This window comes from Halictus rubicundus, chromosome 6, assembly GCF_050948215.1.
Source record: "Halictus rubicundus isolate RS-2024b chromosome 6, iyHalRubi1_principal, whole genome shotgun sequence".
Classification (NCBI taxonomy): domain Eukaryota; kingdom Metazoa; phylum Arthropoda; class Insecta; order Hymenoptera; family Halictidae; genus Halictus; species Halictus rubicundus.
This window is the reverse complement of record NC_135154.1, coordinates 4,998,066-5,022,310: the sequence shown is the minus strand read 5'-3', so window position 1 is coordinate 5,022,310 and position 24,245 is coordinate 4,998,066. Positions and strand designations below refer to the sequence as shown.

The window sequence follows — 24,245 nt, the reverse complement described above, 5'->3', positions numbered from 1 at the left end:
GGTGACGGAGGCGTTTAGAATCGTACCGTTCAATTTGAATCACATTGCATTTGGTAGTTGTTCCTTGAGGACAAGCCCGAACCGGTAGTCACAATGCATTTTATTTATAATAAAGAATATTTATAATCTCTAGAACGATTCATATGATTCATTTCATGAAGTAGATAATAGGTACGATACGCGGCAATAACCGAAAACTTGCATCATGTCATTGTTGCGTCCCCATCGCGCACGCGCAACATGTTATCATTCGCCCCACTCAATCCTCATCGCGCACGCGCAACGTGTCACATATTACTCCGGTCATCAGAGAGGGGGTACATAGTATTCCCCTCGATTTTCTCGATCTGGCGACACTGTTCGATCGGAAAAATTTAAGGGAACACAGGTACCCTCTCTCTGCCAGTACCAAATTAGTCACGTGACATTCTGACATCTGCACGACAGAGACGAAACGCGTCACGTGACCGGGCCATGGCGGAAGCGTGAAGATGCTCACCGCCGGAAAATTGGGGAATGGCGTTGTAAAAGGGGTAAAGTAGAGCGGGAGTGGTCAATATGTATTAGCGAAATATCGGCGTGGGTCAGAAATGACTCCGGCGTAGGCTTAGAACTCCCAGAAGTCCGAGAGTTAATATTTGACCAACTCACGGTACAATACGTGATGGGGTTTCACTTTGACATCGGTTACAATCGGAGGGGTTCTGCTCGTTTTTTGTGAAATACTGACACACGCGCTAACTCTTTATTTTGTTCCCTGGTCAAAGGATGAGAGGAGGTTGGTTGCTTGATCGAATGTTTAATGTCTTGAATAGCGTGGATACGTTTCAATCGAATTACCCTTTGACTGGAACGGGCAATTCCTAGAGAGCTAAGTGCCGACTCGTTGGTATTGCTAATCATAGCAATTCCCGGGGAAATGTAGCCAGTGATGGAAGCAGGGGAGTGACATGGAAAGGTCGGGGAAAGGTATTGTAGCTGTTCGAAATCAGTTTCAGGCTGTCGTTCAAGCGAAAGGAGCATGCGAGCAGACGCGAACATCGAGAGTCCTTAAGCGGCGCGGTTCCGGCGAAGTTTATACGGGCGACCACGGTGAAGCCGCACACGCTCAGCCCCCGATGGAACGAGAAGTTTCGTTTGTAAGCAGCACCAACCGTTCCGGGAAGCTTGTCTTCCTTCTAATTGTTCCGAAATCAGAAACGCGTTACACGTTCAATCGAACTCATCGGCCGATAAAACCTAACACTCCCGTTCTTCTTTCTTTTTTCGCCCATTTTGCAGCGACATCGACGACATCCACACAGATATCCTACACCTGGACATATGGTAAGTAAGGTCAATAACTGTTCATTTGCGGTCGGAATGGATTTCTTTAACCGTTGGGTGGTGAATCGTCTGACAGCGAAACAGAATTTCTGCGTCAGTCACTTCATAACCATTCAGCGAATTTTCTATTCACTAAGAATACTTAGGTAATTATTTGCTTTTAATAGAAGCAGCACATATTGCTTGCAAGTATTCGATAATGCTACTCGTGTGATCATTCTTCCTCTCGATCCATTAATACATCTTCCTAAAAATATTTATTGTAACATTCAACAGGGGGCCGATTGAATGGAAATGCAACAACAGTGTTTTCTCGATATATGTCCACAACACGGCTCTGTCGCACAGAGCGGCCTCGGTCGCCGAGGAGTGTAACATAATCAGGGACTCATACCAGTATACGAAATACCGATATTATACCAGTATTTACCGGTAAACCTTCATGACCTTGATGGAAACCGAAATACCGAAAGGCTGAACTTGAGAAACCTCCCCCCACCTTCTTTCAACACATGAATTACGCCATTTTATTGGCATTGACATGATGAACACGAAATGTAATTGTCATTTTTGGCGCAAATGAATACTATATATGAAGCCTGCGTATGCCTACGCGTCTGTGTATGCAGCATAGGCATTAGAAATTTAAGTCTAGGAAAATTCTTATGAATCTCATTTATTTTATAACATATAAATTCTTAAATTCTCTTAAATTCTTATTTAAAACTTTAGAAAAACTGAATACTGAATTGAGTAATGAGTTTCTTGTTGTTATTACAGAAGAAATATCTAAAAGAAGAGACAAGATTGTTGTATCCCTTATAAAATATCTGCATAATCCAGAATCTCTGCAAAAAGATTCAGAAGATACATTTTTTTATTTAACATCCAAGGCAGATATGTATAAAATGGCAAAACAAATCCTAAACAGACTTTTTGGAAAATATGACAATGATTCTTATGAAAATAGTAAACAACTTCCAGATTCTCAGAATGAGGAACTATCACTGGAAAAACAGTTAGAATTAGAAATTGCAGACAGCCTTCAAGAATTTAGTGTCAAGAGTTTAGCGGCAGAAGAAAACAAATTCCGGACTCAAACAAAGGAATTCCAAATTTTTGAGTCCAGTGGAAAAAGGACACCCAATCTTCAGCAACTTTTGGATGTTCTGTATACGATAAAGCCAACATCCACCCAAATTGAAAGAAATTTTTCTACGGCTACCGATTTTGTTACAAAAAAAAAAAGAAGTAGATTGTCTGATTCTACATTAGACGCATTATGCTTCTTAAGAAGTCATTTCAAAACAAAAGCGTAATGTTTCACTTTATAAAAGTTTGGTAAAAGTTTCCCAATATTTCTTTATTTTATTAAAAATTCTCGAGAATTATCGAGAAATATAGTCTTACTTCTCATTTCTCGTGAAATGAATCAAACAAATCAGGAACACTAGGCATACAGAGTCTCTTTTCTACTCCTCTCCGCTGCGGCCAGCAAGCAACGTATATAACGGGCGAACTTGTTGAAAAGGTATTTTCTGTATAGAATATAGAGAGATCGGGGTTTCTGAGATCTTTAATATTAACGAATGTGAGAATCATCAGAGTTGATCGCTGAAAAAAACTAACTAAGACAAATACCAATTCAAAACTTACCGAAAATCCATTAGTTACTAGTGTTGGTTTGGGTTAGTTTCATGGGTTGGGTTTCAAATTTTGCGATTCTCACATTAAACAATATAACATTCTATTATAGAATTTGCTAATAAGTGGAAGTGCTGTTGGTCTGGTTTAGTTTTTTTTTCGCGCGACTGAAGCAAGCGAGCGAAGTTTAAAGTTCTCACATTCGACAATATTAAAAATCCCCGAAATCCCGACCTCTCTATATTCTATGCAGAAAATACATTATTAACAAGTTCGCTCGTTATAATACGTTGCTTGCTGGCCGCCTCTCAGAGGAATAGACAAGAGGGGGGCCTATGCTGAGTACACGTCGCGACGCGCCGCACAGTGGTCAATTTGGACGAAATCGGATTCAAAATCAAGGAACTTTCGATAGGAATGAGGTAGAGCGATGAAATTTTTTTTAAATTAAAGCTGAAACTTTGTAGAATATGGGAAAAATAGAGAGATTGTGGTACGAACGTTTTTTAACCTCGAGAAAATTCGTTAAACGCGCACAAATTCAAGAAAATTCTAGTTTTTCCAATACCACGCGCGGAAAAATTTTTTTTTAACATGCTATACATCATTTCCCATAGATTTTTTCACGCTGATTTCAAATCTGGTCTCAAAATTTGTCTACGACCTCAGGATTTTGCAAAAAATAGATTTTTGTGACAAAAACTAATGAAATCATTTTTTCGTTGAAATGATTGGATGGTAATAATCTCTCTATTTTTCCCATATTCTACAAAGTTACAGCTTTCATTTAAAAAAAATTTCATCGCTCCACCTCATTTCTATCGAAAGTTCTTTGATTTTGAATCCGATTTCGTCCAAATTGCCCACTGTGCGCCGTCACGGACGCTTAGGTATACGCAGGATTCACGTGTAGTAGCGGTAGTTTTTTGCGAATATCTCAAAAACTATTCATTTGCGCCAAGAATGACAATTACGTTTCATGTTCGGCATGTCAAAACGAAGAGAATGACGTTAGTCATGTGTCGAAAGGGGGGGGGGGGGGGGTTCCCCAAATCTGTACACACACATGTGCACGGGTCGCATCGAGTTATACTACCCAACTCACGCACACTGTTACAGCTCTGTTATATAGGTGTCGTGTTGTACGAACGACATTGTACCGCGAGATACAAAAAGAGACAGAGAAACCGAAAAGTACCGGTATTTAATATGGGTTACCGGTATTACAGTTATAGGCGTAATACCGGTGTCCAGATTATACAGGTATTAAGTCGTAGGCGGAATATTGGTATGAAAATTTTACTGGTATTACGTCCCTGAACATAATACTAGTAGGGTATCGATATACCCGCGACCCGTATTATGTTTACACTCTTCGGAGACCACTCGAGCTTTGGGGCCCGTCGCGAGGTATACCCCGCGTCAGTGAGGATAGTTCTGGGACTTTTATCGGTTAGATATTTGTGACATATACCGAGAAAACAATGTATTCACATTGATAGATTTGCACGTCTATTTGTTTAACCAAAGAGTATTATTTTTCTTCTTCATTTTTCATATGAGACTTTTCAACCACAATTATACAACAATATCGATTCTAATCTTAATTAGTAACTTCAAGAAAGTGACTATGAAAATTTATACAGTTGATTGTAGATTGCGAGAGTTTGTGCAAAATATATTTTTACGCAGAAATTTAAGGAAATAGTAATATTTTAGTTCATTAAATGTTGTATATTATTAACATTTTGGAACGGTTTCAAACGATAGAAACGTAAACAGTTCTGTAATTTAGTAATTAAATACACGCTTGTTTGTGTATCCATCAACATGATGTACTTATAAAAATAATAACAATTCGAGCATCAATCTACTATATAGATAAACGGAATCAATATGTTTAATATATTCGAATGATATTCCAATTTTTATTAGATGCCACGAATATCTCACCTCCATCGTCGAACGGTTGAAGAAATTTCAGAGCGTGTACAGAAAACAAGAACTTGGGAATATGTGTGTATAGGAACAGAAAGAAATTCTTATCTATAACATAAACTGATTCCCTAACTAAATAACAGTTCTAAATAACAACTGATCCGTCGCAGTTATATTTAATTAATAGAAGCAATATGATTCTGGAATTCTTGTTGTACACATGTGCAATAAAATATGTATAATAATTATAGGAACATTTTTGCATCACTGAGATATTAGCACGTTACTATTTACATTTCTTATGGTACTGCGTCTCTAACGCATTACTAATATTGAACAATTAATTGAATCAGATATCTATAGCAAAAAACACATCGCCATCTTGGTCAAAATAAATTGGTCTGAACATTTTGGCCAATTGTCTTCTAAAAACGTGATGCAATAAATTACCGTAGACCCCTCGAAGTGCCAACACATTTCGTTCCAGGAGACCATTCGATCTTCGAGTAGTTCGAACATCGAATCAAGTTCTTCCACTTCAAACAATGTGAATTTAATTAAATTTTAGAGATGACAAGCGTCGAAATGACGAACATTCTTTTCCTTTCTTTCTTCTCAATTCGCATTCCGCTTGTCTCACCCGGGCAGTTTAATAACGACAAATGGCTGAGCTTTTTTCGTTCGAGTTTCAAATCGGACATTTTTGCTCGAATTTGGACTCGTTCAAATTTGGAACTACTCGAACCTCGAGGGTCTACTGTATTTCGAGGCGTCTCGCTCGCGAACTGTGTAATTTCTGAACGTGTGCGGCACACATTTCTGTGTAGTTTTTGTACTTTAATATTGCCACGCGAGAATTTGTATTCTGCGACCACATACGTGCATCTTCCGCTCGGAAGTGTTTCCGTTGTCCTGACAGACATAGTTTTAGGGACCACGACGACGAGTCTTCGGTATTCGACGCGGTTAGCAAGTTGAACGAGGTACGCGGCGTCAAGGGTCTCGGACGATTTTTCAAACAGATCGCGCAGAGCGCGAGGTCCGGCGGACAGGACGACTTCCTGGGCTGCGTGAATATCCCTCTTCAGGTACTAAATCCTTTTTTCACCACCGTGATTACCGTTCTGAATTTTGTTTTCAATTATACAATCTCGAAGGAGATTTATACGTACAGTGGCGGCCATTTACTTACGTACAAGCCATATTTTAAATCGAGTTTCCTGGGAAGCTTGCAAAAATATCTAAACTACACTGGACCCAAACAATGTTTCAACTAAAAAAGGGTATAGCTTGATAAGAAGATCAAAAGTGCCCCCAAGCTAAATTGAATTTGCAATAGGCCGTTCGATAGCTTATCCAAAGAAAATACTTTGTGCCAATTTTCAACCCTATATGTCCACATGGGGGGTAGTAATGGGATTATAAAGAAAATCAGATTTTTGCGTAATCTCTCTTATGCCTTTTAAATAATTGAAAATTCTGGAAAAATCGGGCATATTTTAGCTATCAGAACGCACATCTATGAATTTTTCAGAATTTTTAGCTTCAAAACCGAACATTCAAAAAGAAACAAATTTGAAAACAGCGGCTTTTGATTTTTTCAACTATATGTCCCAACGTTAACCATAACGAGATGCTAAAACTGTAAAAATATAACCTTGGTATCTCGTAACTTCTACAAAAAATGAGCATTTCAAACATTTTTTTACTTTTTAAAATTTGGTTTCGAAGCCAAAAATTCTGAAAAAATTCAGAGATGTGCATTCTAATATTTTTTGTCAGAATTTTCAATTGAAGAGGATAAGAGAAATTACGGAAAAAACTGATTTTCTTTGTCACCCCATTACTACCCCCCGTGTCGACATGTAGGGTTGAAAATTTGCACAAAATATTTTCTTTGGATAAGCTATCGAATGGACTGTTGCAATTCAATTTGGTTTGGGCAATTCACTTTTGACTTCCTTATCCGGCTACGCACCCTTTCCCATTCTCGTGAAATTGTCGATATTTAAAGTGTGTTTTGTGAAAAAATTAAAAATATTAAATTTGGCCTTATTCTAAAGCCTCCAGTTTTTAAAGATGTGTAATATAAATAATAACAAATAAATTAATACAATTTAATATGGCATGAATGTTACGACAATCATTTCTATCAATTCAATAGTATTAAAGAGAACTTTTATTTCCCAGTCATACACGAATACTCTGTACCTCTACTGTCTATTAATTCAATAGGACGTGCATATTTATATGCAGTAATCCCTCTTCGCATAATCTCGCCATTTAGATCACGTAATGTCAACGCAGCGGGTAGCGTGTACGCCATTTTGCATTGACAGATAATAAATGGTAGTAATCGTCAGATACGAAAAAATGGCAACCTCGTGCTTTGATGAATATATCGATGGCGTGATGGAGGGCACGATAAGTTGCAATTACAAAAAGGAACTGTGCATTAAGCGTCGAATCAGCATATTAATTCACACATTATAATATATCAAAACGTATGCGCCTCGAAGATTTCGTGATGTGTTATCAGGACATTCCGAGCACCGGACTCGATCGATGGTACAAACTCGAAGCGAGAACACAACGCAGCACCATTCAGGGTAGAATTAGATTAAAGCTGTGGCTATCGACTAGAGAGGATAGAGGAACTTCTGAAGAAGACAATTGGGGTGAATTAAGGCAACAAGAAAGACTCTATACTGTTTTCCTCAACCACGAAATGCATAAACAAGGGGTACGTATAAATAGCACGGAACACTAACAATTCTAACATCAGGTGCAGAAACATTCTACAGGCTATGACTATTCTCGATGAAGCATTCCATACTTCTTTTCATAAAATCTATAAAATATCCAAAATGTTTAGTGAATTTTGAACGAAGATACATATGTAAACCTTCAGTACACGAATTGGGTCTGTGAATTAGAATTGTTTCAATTTTCTTTAAGTTATCTTTGAATTCCTCCATGAATTCTAGTTTTACTAGGAGCAGTTGTATACAATGCAGAGACAATTGCATTGCGAAGCTATAAGTTTTTAGAAGAAACGTCAACGAAAAAATGGATACTTCCGGCACGTGTATACTAGAGGGTTAAAGATCTAAGGAATGCATTTGTTTCCCACAAAACTTATATTAGTAGATCGTCGTTGGGATTAATTCGAATTAATTGAGATGTTAAACAACGTTTGAACCTTATTATCATATTTCTTTAATCAAATAACAAAATGGTAGAGTTAAACAACATTGCTTCACTTTGTGTCTGAAGGAACCTTGTCAGCTTTTATCTACCGTCAAAAGACATTCGAATTCAATAAATAAGCAATATCTGTGTCAACTTAAACAAAAATAGATTATTCTCAACGTGGCGTACGGTTGTTTCGATAATTTTGCAAACTAAGAAAATGACGTTGAATAGATAATTTTCTTTTTCGCTGAAAAAAGTCAACTTTATACATTTATAATAGCTCAACGAATTAAGATATAAAAACATCCGTTCATTTTTAGATGTGCCTTGTGTATCATGTGCACATGGGTTATCCTAATACTTTCAGTTTGGTTCTGAACTCTGTTTAACAATAAGACTCGAAACAAAAATAAAATATGAACGATGACCAGTTCGATTTGGAGGCTTGATTTTCACTGTAATTCGATGTTTATTTTCGACAATTTAGGAAGACTTCACGGGAGAATTGCCACAAACGGCATTAACAATTCTTCACCAACACGCCGTCCAAGGTGATGTCACGGAGTTGCAGCAAGCGTTAGTTAGATGGGTAGCGACCTCGCGACAACCAAACTGCGATCCCCGGATTCTTCACCGCCTTCTTCAGGTTCTCGCGAATCTTTCAGCACTTAACTGTGCATTACAGTGGGGTATCTAATCCTGTGACGAAGTAATTCGTTCTAAAATTTTGTTTTTTATAGCACTCGTTTATTATAGGATACAGACAAGATGACCCACGTGAAGTGAACCGCTCGAATATCTCTGAAATTATTTATGATATAGAAAAATGTTTCAAGCAAAACTTATATGTTTTCGAGGGGGGCCTAATTCTATGTTAACCCTTATGTCGATAACCAAAATTTTCTCTGACATTCAATGCGTATTTTTATGCCTCAAATATAAATTAATTTGTGGTCATTCGAGAACATAAAAATCTACAATAATTCGGCTATTTGTCAACAGAAATGTAAAAAAAGAATTTACTTCTTCTTTCTAAGAAGTAATTAAAAGTGAGTACCTGGGTATCCAATTATTTACATAAGGGTTAATGGTTTTTTTGTAGGTGGAGGAGTAGAGGGCCTATGAAGATCACTTTCAGTTTTTAAATGGACCTATGTATTTTTTTATATACCTATCCATGTAATTCATTATCCCCCATAAAAAAAACGATTAATCTTATGCAAGCCGCGCTAAAATTATATCGCAATTAATTAATTTATTGACGATCAAACCCTTGAGACGTGGAGTCAAGCCAAACAGACAAATATTGTTTTACACCACGTTTGCATTGAACAGATCAAATATAAGTATTAAAAATTTAATTTATTACAATTAAAATATATAGATTACACACACGTGTAAAGTTATAACAAAATTATAAAGAAAAGGAAGGAGAGGAGCCATCAATTCTGCTCCTACCGGAGAACAGTTCTTCGGTAGATTCGTCTGCTAAACGTCTTTTTAAAAACAAATACAAAAATGTCTGTTTCTCCGCGTTCGTTTAAGCGTTTCGATTTAATAAGAAATACTGTTCGCTATAGTATTCGTTCGTTGTAAGGTTGTTCGTTATAGGATACCCCACTGTACCAATATAATATTATGATCATTTCCTTAATATACACGAACTGGGACTGGCTTATAGGAGTTGGATAAAGTGTGGCACACAGACACACTTTCTCGAGACGTTGCGCAGTGTCTCGCTGATTCCTTCAATGACTTCCTCGATTTCTCCTTAAAGAAAATTCGACAGCACCGCATACTTTACCCGCCGCTGCATCGACCATCGATCTCTAAACTGGATTATCTTCTTAGGTGAATATTCCTTGAATAGAAAATGAATAGCGATCACCAGTTGCCAGAGCAGTAACAAATAATTTTTTATTTAAATGATCATTTAAATGAACATTCACTTAAATGATGCCCAACTGTAGCTGGTCGGACACTCTTGCAGACATGAAAACAGTATATCTACTCGATAAATGTCCCATATATGTAGCCTATAATTGTCCCACAACTGTCCCTGCTACCGCGGGGTATACTCCATGAGGGTTTGCGAAGTTTGAGAGTAAACAAAGTACGGGTTGGATATACCGGTGTGAGACCAGGAGACCATTACTAATCCAATAAAAAAACTTCTTTATTTTTCATTATTTTTTTTTATGGGACTTTCATCAACGTATTCGTGGCATTTTTCTAATGAAAATGATATCAAATATGATATACTTCCGATGATATTTACTTGTGTAAATACTGAAAGCCCCATAAAAAAATAATTAAAAGTAAAGAAATTTTGTTATTAGATTAGAAATGGTTTTACACGAACATACCCAATCCTTATTGTATTTACACTTCTCAGCGGCCAAGGACCTCGAGCTTTGCTGTCCTTTTCTAAGTTCGGCAATGGATCAAAGAATAGTATCTTCTAGCCGATATTTGTCCCTGGCCAGACCCGTGTTCTGTACAATTATCGAGTAGACACTGTATACTCTTTCCTCTATTAAAATTGTTCTTTGCGTTCCGGATATTTGAGATTATATTTCGACTGTATTCGAATAAATTGTTTGTCTCCGTTATTTATAATATTTTACAGTCTCTATTTGAACAATAGAGAATAGTCGCAAGAAATCATAGACTATCAAATGAATCGTCTGAGATAAACCAGCGATTTCCTTTCATATTTTCTCCTTCACAAAGTCATACATTTAATATTCAAATTATTGAACCGAGTTTCTTTAATTGTTATACAAATTCAGTAAATAATCTAGAAATACTGAAATGTCATTCTTAAAACTGAGGTTGGAACGAGGTAAATAAAAACAATCGATGAAGGAAACGAGCAAGTTACGTAAAAACTCACAGCAGATATTTTGATGTGAAAGAAAATTTTAATTATAAGTTGCTTTTTCTGATGCTATAACCGTGTTTCATATCTACCAGAAACTTTGTAATTACTGCGTTCAAATATGATTAAAGGTTATGTATCTTTCTTACAGATGTTTAGGATTGCTATCAAATATGCCAGCTTTCCGATCGTGTTGTCCTTTCAACAAAGAAATTCGTGGAGAAATTATAACTGCCTTAAGAAAGGGAACTCTTGATTGGTTGGTGATAGATTTAAATGAATTCATGTTTTCTTGTTATTTTATATATTTATTGATACTTGGCGAACAACTATTAACGTCAGATTACTTACCATTAATTTCTATTACTTTTGTTACAACAAAATTTCCGATACTAATATTTATTATCCCTAGGTATGAAAACACGAGACTGCAAACAATGTGTTATGACAAAGAGCCTGATCAGGATGCAGATAAAGTCTTACTAGACTTTACAAATTTAGTAACCGCATTACTGGTAGACTTGGAGCAAGGGTTGACCTACTATAACAGTCTTTTTGAATGGTGAGTACATTAAAGTCTGTTGGCAGAGGCCCTTTCTTTACTCTGTTAACCCTCCATATGCTATGCCGGGGTCATTCGTGACCCGTTGCGGTGGGAGTAAGCTAGAGCCACCGTCAATATGTACAATTTTATTCCGATATAAGACGATGCTCTTTATTTCGAAATCAGAAAATCGCTATCCCCGCTTTTTCTTCTTCATCCGAATTACGACGAAATCCGGTTCCAAGCCATCGCCTTATATCGAAAGAAAACTGTAGTGAATTATTGGTGTGGATCAGAAATGACTCCGGCAAAAGCCTAGAACTCGAAGGTGTACGAGGGTTAATCTAAAACACTAACATGTTGAATCTGTAATTGCACTACACATGCCATCGTATTAAATTGAATATCTGTAAGTTAAAAAATTAATATTATAGTAATACTCTTCTTCTCTTGAATATTATTATTTCGGATCATATACCCAAAATAATCTGCGAACCAATTGCTGCCCCTGGCAGAAAATAATCGATCAAAATCATAATCGTGATTATTGAAAGGATTATTTAAGAAATTATTAAAAACGAAATGTATTATTGAATATATATTAGATAAATACAAAGGACAGAGCTATACATCGTAGAAGAGTTAACAGTGTGTAAGAAAAATAGTAATAGAATGATAACTACTCCTGTCCTTTGAAAATTATAAAAAATATATATATATATAAATAGTAAGACGTTATGACAATTGGCAATATGTACTTGGAACGATAAAGATAATGACAAAGATTGCAAACAAAATTTTGAACAAATAGTTTGTTTCTCATTTCGTATTTAAACGATAAATTTCATCATTTTATTTGTCTTTTATGTGTCTTATGAGTAAAATAATTTTTCATATTAAATATATAGGGTGCCCCAAAAATGTGGTATTTCCTTGAAAAGGATGATTCCGAAGGTTATTTGAAATAACTTTTTCCTTTGCGAAAATGTTCCCCGCGGCTTCGTTAAGGAATTATTAACGAATAACACGGACCAATCAGTGCGCAGCTACAGCAGACGGATTCCGGCTCGGCCAATGCCAACGCCACGCTCAGCGGGACCTGTAGCCGAACCGGAACCCGCCCACTATACCCGCGTTCTGATTGGTCCGTGTTTTTCTTCGATAACTCCTGAACAAAGCCACAGAAAACATGTTCGTAAAGATAAATGTTATTTCAAATGACCTTAGGAATCACCTTTTTCAAGAAAATACAACATTTTTGATACACCCTGTATGAATAATTGTAGTTTTGATGGATCAAATACTTCTTACTAGGGGTGCAGAAAAGGAAACCAGATGATAATATACATATAACTGCAATACAAGTTTGTAATGCTTCAATTGTTCTGGCAAATATTATTGTTAGCTAAAACACATTTATCAATATGCATGCATCAATATAACTTCGTACATTTTAAATGGATCTCTTATTAAATAGTTTCTTACCTTGAGCGTAATTTATTAGACGTTTGCAAAAGCTTGTGCCCAATTTGAAAATTAAACACAGGCGTGTACATTTTATAATAACTGTTTTATTACTCTATATGTATAGTCACTATCATTTTCTACAATTGCCTGTAACCATCTTTTCCAAGCTGGTGGATCTCTTTGTCGTAAAAGTTGCGTGGTTTTTCTCCCATGAGGCTCTTGGAAAAGTCCCTGAAAATCGAGCTCAAACTTTTGCAATCATCCAATAGACGAGCACAGAGACATAATTTCAAAAATATTTAATGATAACTATTTTTTCTCGTTGAAAATGTCCGGAGAAAAAATCCAACAATATTGCAATATTAAATGAACCATTGTGCGATTTATTTATGTTTATTAAAAAAAATGAAACAGCAACTATGGTAGATCACAAACAACAGATAAAATATTATGTTTCAGCACGAACGGTGTGCCATATTTCACGGCGGTGTATAAACAATTGGACAAGCTGGTAAGCAATTGAATGCGAATTGTGATCTGACAATTGAAAGAGTTAACAAAAGATATGAGATACTCACTTTATAGTCCGTGATATGATGCGGAATCAAAGCACACAATCATATAACACATAACTATATTTTATTCACTGTTTCGTAAAGCTGGATGTGCTATGTTTGGCTTATATGCTTCATTCAAGACGTCGATCGTGTTTTTCTTCAAATGAAAAGTATTTATTATATATGTACTAAAACTCGTCGAAGATGATTCGTCTGTACTATAGATCTATCAACATTGATGAGAAAGTAATGCGATAATTATTTTATCAATGTATCTGTGTTTCTACAATTAATTTTCACATCATCTGCGAATTCGGTCGACGTCCTTGCATCGAAATAACTGCAAAAACATATTACTCTTTATATATAGGGTGTTCCGTGTACGTTATGATGGATAATTATGTTTACCATTACTATTTATCACGTGTACTACGAAATTCAAATTAAAATCATGGTTGAGATTTTCACAACTGAAAGATATAGTTGGAAATTCATTTTCGACATTTCATTCATTCAGTTTTTTGATTGTGTATAGTGTATAATAGTTTGAGTTCACGGAAACCGACCGATTTCGAAGGAATAAGTATCATTGGCGTGTTCATTCTCCGATCAGATTGTAGACAATACTATCGGTGAAAAATGTAGGACCGCATATGATGTATTATGAAATTGTAAGATATTACTACATCAACATTTCCGTGGCTGATTAACTGTAACTGATTATTTACAAAAATTAAATAGATGAAAAAATTATCTTGAACTTAAATTAAATTATATCTTCAATGAAATTAAATAATTCTATCGAGCAGTGCATAAATGACAACATACCTTAAATTAGGATTTTCGAATGACAGTCTCAATCGCAGAATCACTTCCTTAACACTATCCAAATATTTTCTTCCACACACTCACGTTTTCTTTTCTTTGAACGTGTCCAGCTTAGAAATAAAAGAATATTGTTATTACACGTTTCTCTTTTCTCGAATGCATGATTAAATTGTTTTCAATATTCGAGCGACGAGAATGAATATTCTCGGTAGCTATCGTATGTGGTCCTAGCATTTTACAAGCAGTATATGTATACGATTCACTAATCAATGTAGCATGGTGAAAATGAACGGTTACGTGATAGTGTTTACAGGGTGTTAATTTTAACTCGAGCGCCTAGATTATTTCCGCTACTATCGAAAGTAAGAAAAAATTACTAAACAGGACGTACAGTGAATTCGCGACACATATATGACATATGTCAGCAACACAGGTGTTGATGTCGTTTAGCGTCCAGGAACGTAGAAAAGGACAGCGATGCTCGTCGCCGAGGGGTGTAAATACATTCGTCCTATGTTTTATTAGTCAAAGTCACAGCGGCAAATGCTGACGACGAGATCCTACTATTCTTTGATGCAGTGCCGAACGTAGAAATGGACAGCGAAGCGCAAGTGGTCTCGGTCGCCGAGGAGTGTAAATATAATATCAAAATAACAAAACTTTTTTATTTTTCATTATTATTTTATGGGACTTTCATCAACATATTCGTAGCATTTTTCTAATGGAAATGATACCAAATATGATATAATTCCGATGCGTCTCTTTCTTTCCCATACGCTGTCCTTTCTTCGCGTCCGAAACTTTCATCGTTCATTACACATGTAAATATCATTAGAATTATATCATATCATTTTCATTAGAAGGATTCCACGAAAATAGTCTCATTAAAAAAATAATGGAATATAAAGAAGTCTTGTTATTGGATTGGTGGGGATAATTATGCGACATTTATCGTCCAGGCCTTGGCGACATATATTGTGAATTCACTGTACACGGTTTTAAGGCGTGCATCTGATAATGACTAAGAAATCCTGGGAAGGTCATTTTAACGGTTCTTTCAGGGTGACCGCATCTTTTTGCATATTAACATGTACTTTTTATAACGCGATGTGGTAGTCGGCACCAAGATGAGTTCAACGACCTTCACACCATGACCTTGAAGGTGGAAAAATCAGTTTCAGTTTGAAGAATGCAAAAGTAATAAAGTAATACTGAGAATCCTCATTGGTTTAGAACTGTGGAACGTCAGCATCCTTGGATTGTTAATATGTGGTGCGGCCTGTTGAAAGGCAAAATTATCGGTCCATTTTTTTATTAATGGTATATTAAATTGTGAAAAGTACAAGGAATTCCTTACGGCAAACTTATACGAACTATTAAATGATGTTCCATGTCAAGAACGATTATTAATGTGGTATTAACACGATGGCTGTCCTGCACATAATGCCAAGAGTGTATGAAGCGTATTCAATAACATCTTTCCCAACCGATGGATAGGTCGTGGTGCAAGCATTATCTGGCCAGCTCGGTCACCCGACTTACCGCCAGTAGAGTTACTTTTTGTGGGAAGCTTTAAAATCTACTGTTTATGACGAAGTTCCCGCAACGCCAAAAGATATGAAATGACGAACACGGAATGCATGCTGCACCATGAATCGCTGAAATGCCATAAGAAATGCCATTCAGTCTTCCGTTTCATTACTTTTGCACTCTTCAAGCTGGAACTGATTTTTCCATCGTCAAGGTCACTTTAAGGTATTGGTGTTGTAGGTCGTTGCACTCATCTTTGCGCCGACTACCATATCGCGTTATAAAAAGTACATGTTAATATGCAAAAAAATGCGATGACCTTGAATATAAACCGTTAAAATTACCTTCACAGGATGTTTCTATCAGATGCACGCCTTAAAGTCATGTATATCCTATTTACTCATTTTTTCTTACTTTCAATGGTAGCGGAGATATAATTTAGGTGTTCGAGCTAAAATTAACACCGTGTATGTTGTTGCTCTGAATCCGGTGGGTTTTCATTGCACCGTCACTCGAGATTTTCTATGTCATTATTTATTTATATCACCTTCGCGAAATTGATAAAGTTTCAGGAGGATAATTAAGGCAAGTTAGATTGTCATATTGACTAGGGACACCCTATAAATAAACAAATCGCAGTGACCTGAAGGCCAGGTTGAACGGAAACCGATGAAGTGCGATATGTCCGTCAGGTCATCGCGATCTTACTGTACACAAGATGTTTGTCCATAGCTGGCGGAACACGTGGCGACACACATGGAGAACACTTCCGAGGTACTTTTTTCATCGCCACCACGAAATGTTAATTTCCCCCATCTTTTTTCTCTGTCTTCTTTCTTCTTCGAACTCCTTCTGTATGTAACAACTTGAACCATCTGATCGCGACGTCTCGCATTTATTTGCCCTCGACAATTTGCTTCCACTTCGGAAGATCGAACAGATGAAACATTATATAATTCGGAGAACTATCGAACTACAAAAATCAGAAGAAGAAAAAAGAATAAATCGTAGTTTCCATTCAACGGGTTTGTCGATCGCAAATAAGATAGAGGGTCACTGGTTAGATGGCAGACTTCTGAACATGTTTTAGATCACCGGTTTCTTGTAAATATTGATTTCCCTTGAGTTCAGAATTGTCGAGAGTGTGTGCGGAGTATTCTGAGATTGTAGAAATTTGGAGGACCTGCTTAGGGAAATAGACGAAATCCGATCTCGATAGTATTCGGTTGCTAACGCGTTATACAAATCGTTATCTCAATGCTTGAATTTCAACACAGCTTCTGAAACTTCGTCAGAGCTTTGACACCTGACGACAAAGCGGACAATTATAATCATGTAACGAATCGCATGTTAATATCTCTCATTTTAAAGATTACTTGTAAATAACAAGAACGGTAACATCATTTCGACATCAATAGTTTAGTTTTTTTTTTTTTTAACAAATTATAGACACCCTTCGACGATTCTACTTTTTTTTCCAACTGATGTAACATACCGTAACGATTATATTTTACATAATGACAGTTTTGTTTCGTACCTTCCATGCGAAGTACTTGGAGCTGCATAATACAGAACAATTTACTAAGTCATACCTCCGCGAACGTGATCACATTCAAAACACCATTAACTTACATTTGTGAGATAAAAAAACCGCAAATGTAATAATGATCATACTAATATCCTACGCAAACTGCATATCAACATGATACAGAAACTCGAATATTCCCGAGTCTAGTCAGGGAAAATGCTAGAGGTAGCTATTTCTCTGTTTTGTTCGTATTTGCTTGCCCAAGCGAACGTGCTCTTTGAGCACACGTAATTTACCATTGATTCTACCGATTCTTTTACGGGACACTGATAAGGTTATGATCCATGGTACTGCATGAAGTAGGTTTCGATTATCAGCCTTTTAGTTTCAGTTGGTGCACAATTCTCGTAGGTTTCAACGTATGTATATCGATGACACATCACACGTTCCACATGGAACTTCCACCTGATTTGGCAAACGCTGCGCCGAAAATCCATTGAATCTATACATTGTATACATATGTATATGCGCTGGGCTGTTTCTGCATGTGCACTAATTGTTTCCGTTGCGCCCTTGTTTTCGGGAAAGTGCTGGATTACCTCGACCTAGAGACTACAAAATATGCTGGATACTTGAATACTTATAATTACCTAAAAAAGAAATTACATTCGTGCCTGTCGCTGCCCATATTATCGTGAAACGTGTCGCTTCCTTCAGATGTATTCAAACGTGTGAATACCTTGATCTAATCTATGGGTTATTTAATTATGAAATCGTAAAGAACTGGAGTAAAAACAAACAAATCGTTAACGTAGAAGTAAAAGTATCTTTATAGTAATAAGTAGACAGCGGATTTTATGCATTTATGACAAAAATGAGTCGGTGTAATTTAAAACGGTAAAAACATTAGAAAAATTTAAAAATACTGTCATATGATTTTCAACCTATTAAATAAATTTCTATTGCGTTCCAGTTTGTAGCAATTTAGGTAGAAAATTTTTATTCTGATTAAAGATCCGCTGTCTAGTAACAAGATAACCTTCTAACAGTTAGACTGCATTTATGCATAATTATACACTGATCTTGTCAAAATTGTAGCATCAATTGGCTCAGTAAACACATATAGTACCTAGACTGAAAAAGTTCTTCTGGGACAGTTCGCACGGCGGGCCATTCTTATAACTATATAATTGATGACGTTTAGAACCTTTCACTGCTTTACTTATCAATTTTTTAAAACAATTCTTTGTTCCATTAATACGGCAGAAATTGTCGAACGACGATGTTGATACTCTGGGTCAAAATAAACACGGACTCCGTCGTCGAATGGTTAATCAATGCTGATTAAGACTAATCCGGAATCAACTCAAATTATGTATAATATTGTCTATAAATTTTGAATAATTTCAGTTTCGATTATAACACCGTATGCATGACTGTAGTGTATTGTAGATAATTCCGCGACGATTTACAAAAATATTTTGACGAATTCATTATAAGTAAGTAACTCCAAACGCAAAGTAAGAAGTAAACGCCAAACGGGAATACTTCTGAAAAGCCTGTGGATAGTAAGAAGTCCTTGAAAATCCTGACAATTGAGTACCGTTCATCTTTACGTAAAAGTTCCTCCTCGAGTTCTGGATCATCTTTCCTCTAGGCAGTATCTAGCACTTTTGCGCAAGTTTCTGCGCCGATCCCGAACTTCAAAGCCATTACAAAGTTCATGACCCGTCCAAGGGAAATTTCATAATTTCATCCGCATCCCGCTGCAATTTTTCCCTACGCGGCGGGATAACAGAAAACTCTTATGTTTCCGTGGACGCGTCATATCGGCGCGGAAAAGCAACGGGTTCTGGTCGAATATCGCTCCGTAAACGGGTTACCACGGCACAAGTGGAGTTTGAAAAGTTGCCAAGCATCCAGCGTGCTCCTTGTTTCACCGCTGCCCTTCTATTCTCCCGAGTTATGCCCGCGTCCGCCGTCAAACACCGCAACTAGAAACGCTGGAATACAGTCAGGATCAAAATTGTACCAGTGAGACCATTTTTTCAAGTAATAGTAACCGATGAAACAGAATAAGGGTTGAACTTCACTTGAGGAAACCAGAAATTTTTAGCTTTTTTTTTGCAATCATGTAGATTTTGGCTAGAAAATGCCGAAAATCCAAGTTTCAATCCTAGGAGATCACTAGTTCAAAAGCTATACTCTCATTTACATCTACATTTTCAGCGTTTTTGACAGGTAAAGGCGCCGCCATGTTGGTATGTAGAGACCGTCGTGCGTCGCTTACCGACTTAGCGTCAGTAATGTTGTGGAGCCACACCATAATAGTATAGTCCACGCCTGTAGAATCCATCAACTCGTGCACCGTATCTAATGGCTCCGCTCGTTAGGTGACGCGCAACGGTCACTACATACCAATATGGCGGCGCCCTTACCTGTCAAAAACGCTGAAAATGTAGATGTAAATAAGAGTATACCTTTTGAACTGCTGATCTCCTAGGATTGAAACTTGGATTTTCGGCATTTTCTCACCAAAATCTACATGATTGCATAAAAAAAAGTAAAAAATTTCTGGTTTCCTGAGGTAAAGTTAATCCTAGAATAAAAATGGTTAAATTAAAACGACCTGCAAACGATACGATTTTTGTTCATACGAACTTGTACAATTAGTTGTACGATAAATCGTACCGCCTGTAGGCTGTTCAGTCTGTATTGGATGCATAAGAATAATCAATTCAGCTAGAAATGCACTGAATGTTGTTGAAAACTCCCAAAATTCATTCTACTAACTTTCACTTTCCAGTTTGTTCCAATCCTCTGTTAGAATGCTACACTGTTCTAAATATTTTAGTTCACACATCGTCTGTTCAAAATTACTCAGTACCTATAGCGATTACATAAACCTTGACACTTAAAATTCCTGCAGTATTAAATTTTTCGAGAAATCAAGTTTTCATGCAAGTAATTTGTGAAGCGTTTGTAGAAACACTTAACAATTAATGATAACCAGCTAATCAAACAAATATATGATTGGTAGATGGAAAACGAGCTCGGAGCAAGAGTCACGACCGCTTGTCTTCAGCTACACGGTCAGAATGCAGACGAGGAGTATGTTTTGCCACCAGGCGCCGAGATAGGGACTCCGATGTTCGAGCTGTACCTTGCTTTACAAGATTTCGTGATGTAAATGTCAATCTAAATTTTTCAGCTCATCTTTTCTGTTTTCTCCGTTGACGAATCAAACGTACCTAATTAACATTAATTTATATTAAGTACTTGAATAAGTTTCCTGTGTTCTTTCGGTAAATCAAAGTCCCTTGTTCCATGGTTAGCTATAACTAGACTGCGGATATTTATGCAAAATTAAAATTGTCTAACAATAAGTTCATTGTAAAATATCAAGTAAGAAATAATAGAACAACATCCTTACACAGAGAACTCATTCGAACGTAAATTAATGCGAGGAACTTATTCTTCCAATATAAGTATAAATCTTCCGTACCTCAGACACAAGATGTTCTTTACCTTGACCACTTCAAATATTTCTAGCAATTTTTTGTTAATGAAAAGAAATTCCAAATGTAACGTGTACGATCACACAGTGGAAATATGTTATGGTTCCAAATGCTGTTTTGAGCAGACCTATATATTTTTGCTACCTAATATTGTAGCTAGAACCTATCCTATGTAGCTGGAACATAACTTTTGTCGTATTTTGAAGCAAAAATTTTATATTTCCGTATTCATAAAACTTTTGTCTCATTATAGAAAGTAATAGAAACATTTAGACTGATTAATATATTTTGGATTTTTATGCAAAATAAAAAATTTATGCATTAATTGCAAGACACAAGAAAAAAAAAATAAAACGAAAAATAAAAAACAATAGATATAAATAAAAGTAAATATAAATTTATATTTTCATTAGTAGTTTTAATGTAGCAAAAATACTGCATTAATACTCTTAAAGTCATGGAATCTTTTTACTCATTTTTGTCATAAATGCATAAAATCCGCAGTCTACTGATTAAGATGCGAGGGACATTCTGTGTAATACATTTACTTTGACTTTTGTACTTTAGTCATAGATTAGTGTTGAGTACCGTCACGATAGAAGTATTATTTCTAGAATGAAGGAGAACTTGCCACAGTCCGACCACAAAACTTTGGCCATTTGCAAGTTTTACGAATTGTTCAGACCAGCTGTCGACAAATGGTTGGACCTCGCTAAACTGAAAGCAATTCAACGTGTGCGGAAGTCGGCTGAAATGGATCGAATCTGCACTGGCGAATACATAGTAAAGCATTGTACGTCGGCGATAGATGTTACAGCGTGCTTCTATCAGGTATGCCGCAGTGGAGTGTGATTTATTGATTAAAAATTCTGTAAACTTTGCTTAACACATTACGGCTCAACGTTGCGTTACCGCGACATTTCCCTCGCAATTTTTATCGGTGAATTTATATTGATAAATTAATTGTTCTTCCATGCTATAGATAAATAAGGTATTTCAAAGATTTGCTTAAGATTTCTTGCAGTGTTCTTTTTATACAGAGTGTCCCGGGGTTTTCCGGCCAAACTACGGGAGCATATTCTATAAATAGAAATAAGAAAAAAATGTTACTTGAAGTTCGGTTAGAATCGCTTTATTACAAAGTTATAAATAAATGAAATTGAATTTGGTAACGGCGGATTTTTCCGTACACATCAAATAAAATTTTTATCTTATTTTTACTTGTAGAACATGCTCCCGTAGTTTGGTTCAAAAAATCCGAAACACCCTGTATAGCACCTGCATCTTATATTTTGAAATCTAAAAAAATTAAACTGTTTCGAATAAACCAATTTCGTCTTAAATACTAAAAATTCATTCTTATACCCCATTTTGTGTAATAAATTTTTCTATATTGTATTTTTCTTTACGTTCCGACAGGATAGTATGCAAATTACATTATAATAAGTCATTTTCTTTACGTATATTTACTTTGTCCCACAAAAAAGAGTAAAAAAAAATGGTTGATATCATTTACATGCTTTCTAGTACAGAATTAAAAATAATAAACAATGGTTTACCGAAAAATTGTCATACTTCTTTGCTTCTTTTTAATACTACATTGAATATTTACAGATCAAAGAATTTTGGAAAAAGTTGGCTTGGCCCGACCTTCCAGGATCGTACAATTTAGTATTGAAAGTTATTGACGTGAGTATGATATATGTGTACCTTTTGATATACATTTGTTACACTTTATTTATTTCGTACATGAGATCAGTGTTGCCAGATGAGGGGAGCGAGCACGAATTCAGGGGATAAAGTTACCCTCTCTGTGCCAGTACCAGGGTATGTCCGACAGAGACGGAACCCGTCACAGCGAAAGTGTGGGGAATAGCGCGGTTGAAGGGGAAATTAGAGTGGGGGAACAAGTCTTGGTCTGGCGACACTGCACGAAATTACACTTGTATAAATGTACTGAAACTAAAGATTTGACCAACGAGGCAATCAGATGCAGCCTCGGAGCATAAGAGATTGAACATTTAAAAACCTGATTGCACACAGAATTAACGTTTTTTCGTTTTGTGCGACAGGCGATATGTACTTCGGCAGCATACTATGCGGAGATCACCCACCAAAAACTAGCTGACAGTGGTTATTATGAGGAGCAAACCCCATATAAGACCACAGACGAGGTAATCGCTCAGGTAGAGACTGCTTTGCATTTGTATGACACAACACTGCTTCGCAAATTAGCTGTAGGGCTATTCCGGAACACTTTACCGCGAGAATGGATGACGTTTCTTTTTGAGCATGCTTGAACGTTGCGTTGTACCTGCCGGAATAAAGTATCGTAGATTCAACTGCCTGTGGAAATGCAAGCGAATGATCTGCAGGGTGAAGCAGCTTAGAAACACAGATCACAACAGGCAAGGCGTTCGATTATAGTGCTACACACGATGCTATTCACATTATTTTTCTCCTTCAGCTATACAGTGAATTCTCGATATATTTCAGCAACACGGGTCTTGATGTCGTTTATCGTCCAGGATTCTTTGGTGTAAACATAACACGGGTCGGGTATATCGGTGTGAGACCAGGAGACCACTACTAATCTAATAACAAATCTTCTTTATTTTTCATTATCTTTTTATGGGACTTTCACCAACATACTCGTGGCATTTTCCTAATGAAAATTATACGAAATATGATACAATACCGATGATAGTTGCTTGTGTAATGAACGATATTACACAAGTAATGTCCATTCCGCGACATTTATCGGCCATGCCTCGGCGACATATATAGAAAATTCACTGTAGTTGTTAATATATAATTTTACGGCAAATGAAGCGAATGATGCTAAATGTTAGCTACAAATGTTAACTATTAGCCACATTCAATGTCAAGTTATTTAAATTTCAATATTCAAATAATGTTATTATAGACTGAATAATATAAAAAATTGTATGTGCTTAACGCATCGAGTGTCAATGCAATATCTATCGAGACTTGAACAGCGGGCCCCGTGACCATTTGGACACAGTGTTTTGAACATCTCACCTAATCATTCATTTCCTGGTGATGAATTTCAATCAGATGTACAATCGGGTGCAATAAAAAGATCAATGGGTCTAGATAAAATTCATCATCAGTACAATCATCAAAACCATCCGCCGTCTCAGTGTTAAAAGTTACATTTTAGAATGATCAAGCATTCTTGTCGTTCACGATTTATTATTTCAAATATTGGAGGACCAACAAATCTCATTAATAAGAATTACTTAACATTTTAACTACCGGAAGCCTA

At 36.4% G+C, this 24,245-nt stretch overlaps 1 protein-coding gene across 2 annotated transcripts in view; it reads left to right on the top strand.

The window, feature by feature from the left end:
* Unc-13-4a (BAI1 associated protein 3) overlaps positions 1 to 24,245 on the top strand; it is a 169,870-nt gene that overhangs the window by 139,220 nt on the left and 6,405 nt on the right. The window contains exons 8-21 of one of the 2 annotated variants that reach the window (XM_076789506.1): positions 993 to 1,139; positions 1,282 to 1,326; positions 5,840 to 5,996; positions 7,448 to 7,651; positions 8,591 to 8,749; positions 9,785 to 9,954; positions 11,136 to 11,243; positions 11,397 to 11,546; positions 13,455 to 13,506; positions 16,643 to 16,684; positions 20,479 to 20,624; positions 21,571 to 21,787; positions 22,571 to 22,645; positions 23,029 to 23,142. In XM_076789506.1, coding sequence (XP_076645621.1) covers positions 993 to 1,139; positions 1,282 to 1,326; positions 5,840 to 5,996; positions 7,448 to 7,651; positions 8,591 to 8,749; positions 9,785 to 9,954; positions 11,136 to 11,243; positions 11,397 to 11,546; positions 13,455 to 13,506; positions 16,643 to 16,684; positions 20,479 to 20,624; positions 21,571 to 21,787; positions 22,571 to 22,645; positions 23,029 to 23,142 — 1,786 coding nt within the window. The remainder of the gene's footprint in view (positions 1 to 992; positions 1,140 to 1,281; positions 1,327 to 5,839; positions 5,997 to 7,447; positions 7,652 to 8,590; positions 8,750 to 9,784; positions 9,955 to 11,135; positions 11,244 to 11,396; positions 11,547 to 13,454; positions 13,507 to 16,642; positions 16,685 to 20,478; positions 20,625 to 21,570; positions 21,788 to 22,570; positions 22,646 to 23,028; positions 23,143 to 24,245) is intronic. The other variant, XM_076789507.1, reaches the window with a different exon arrangement.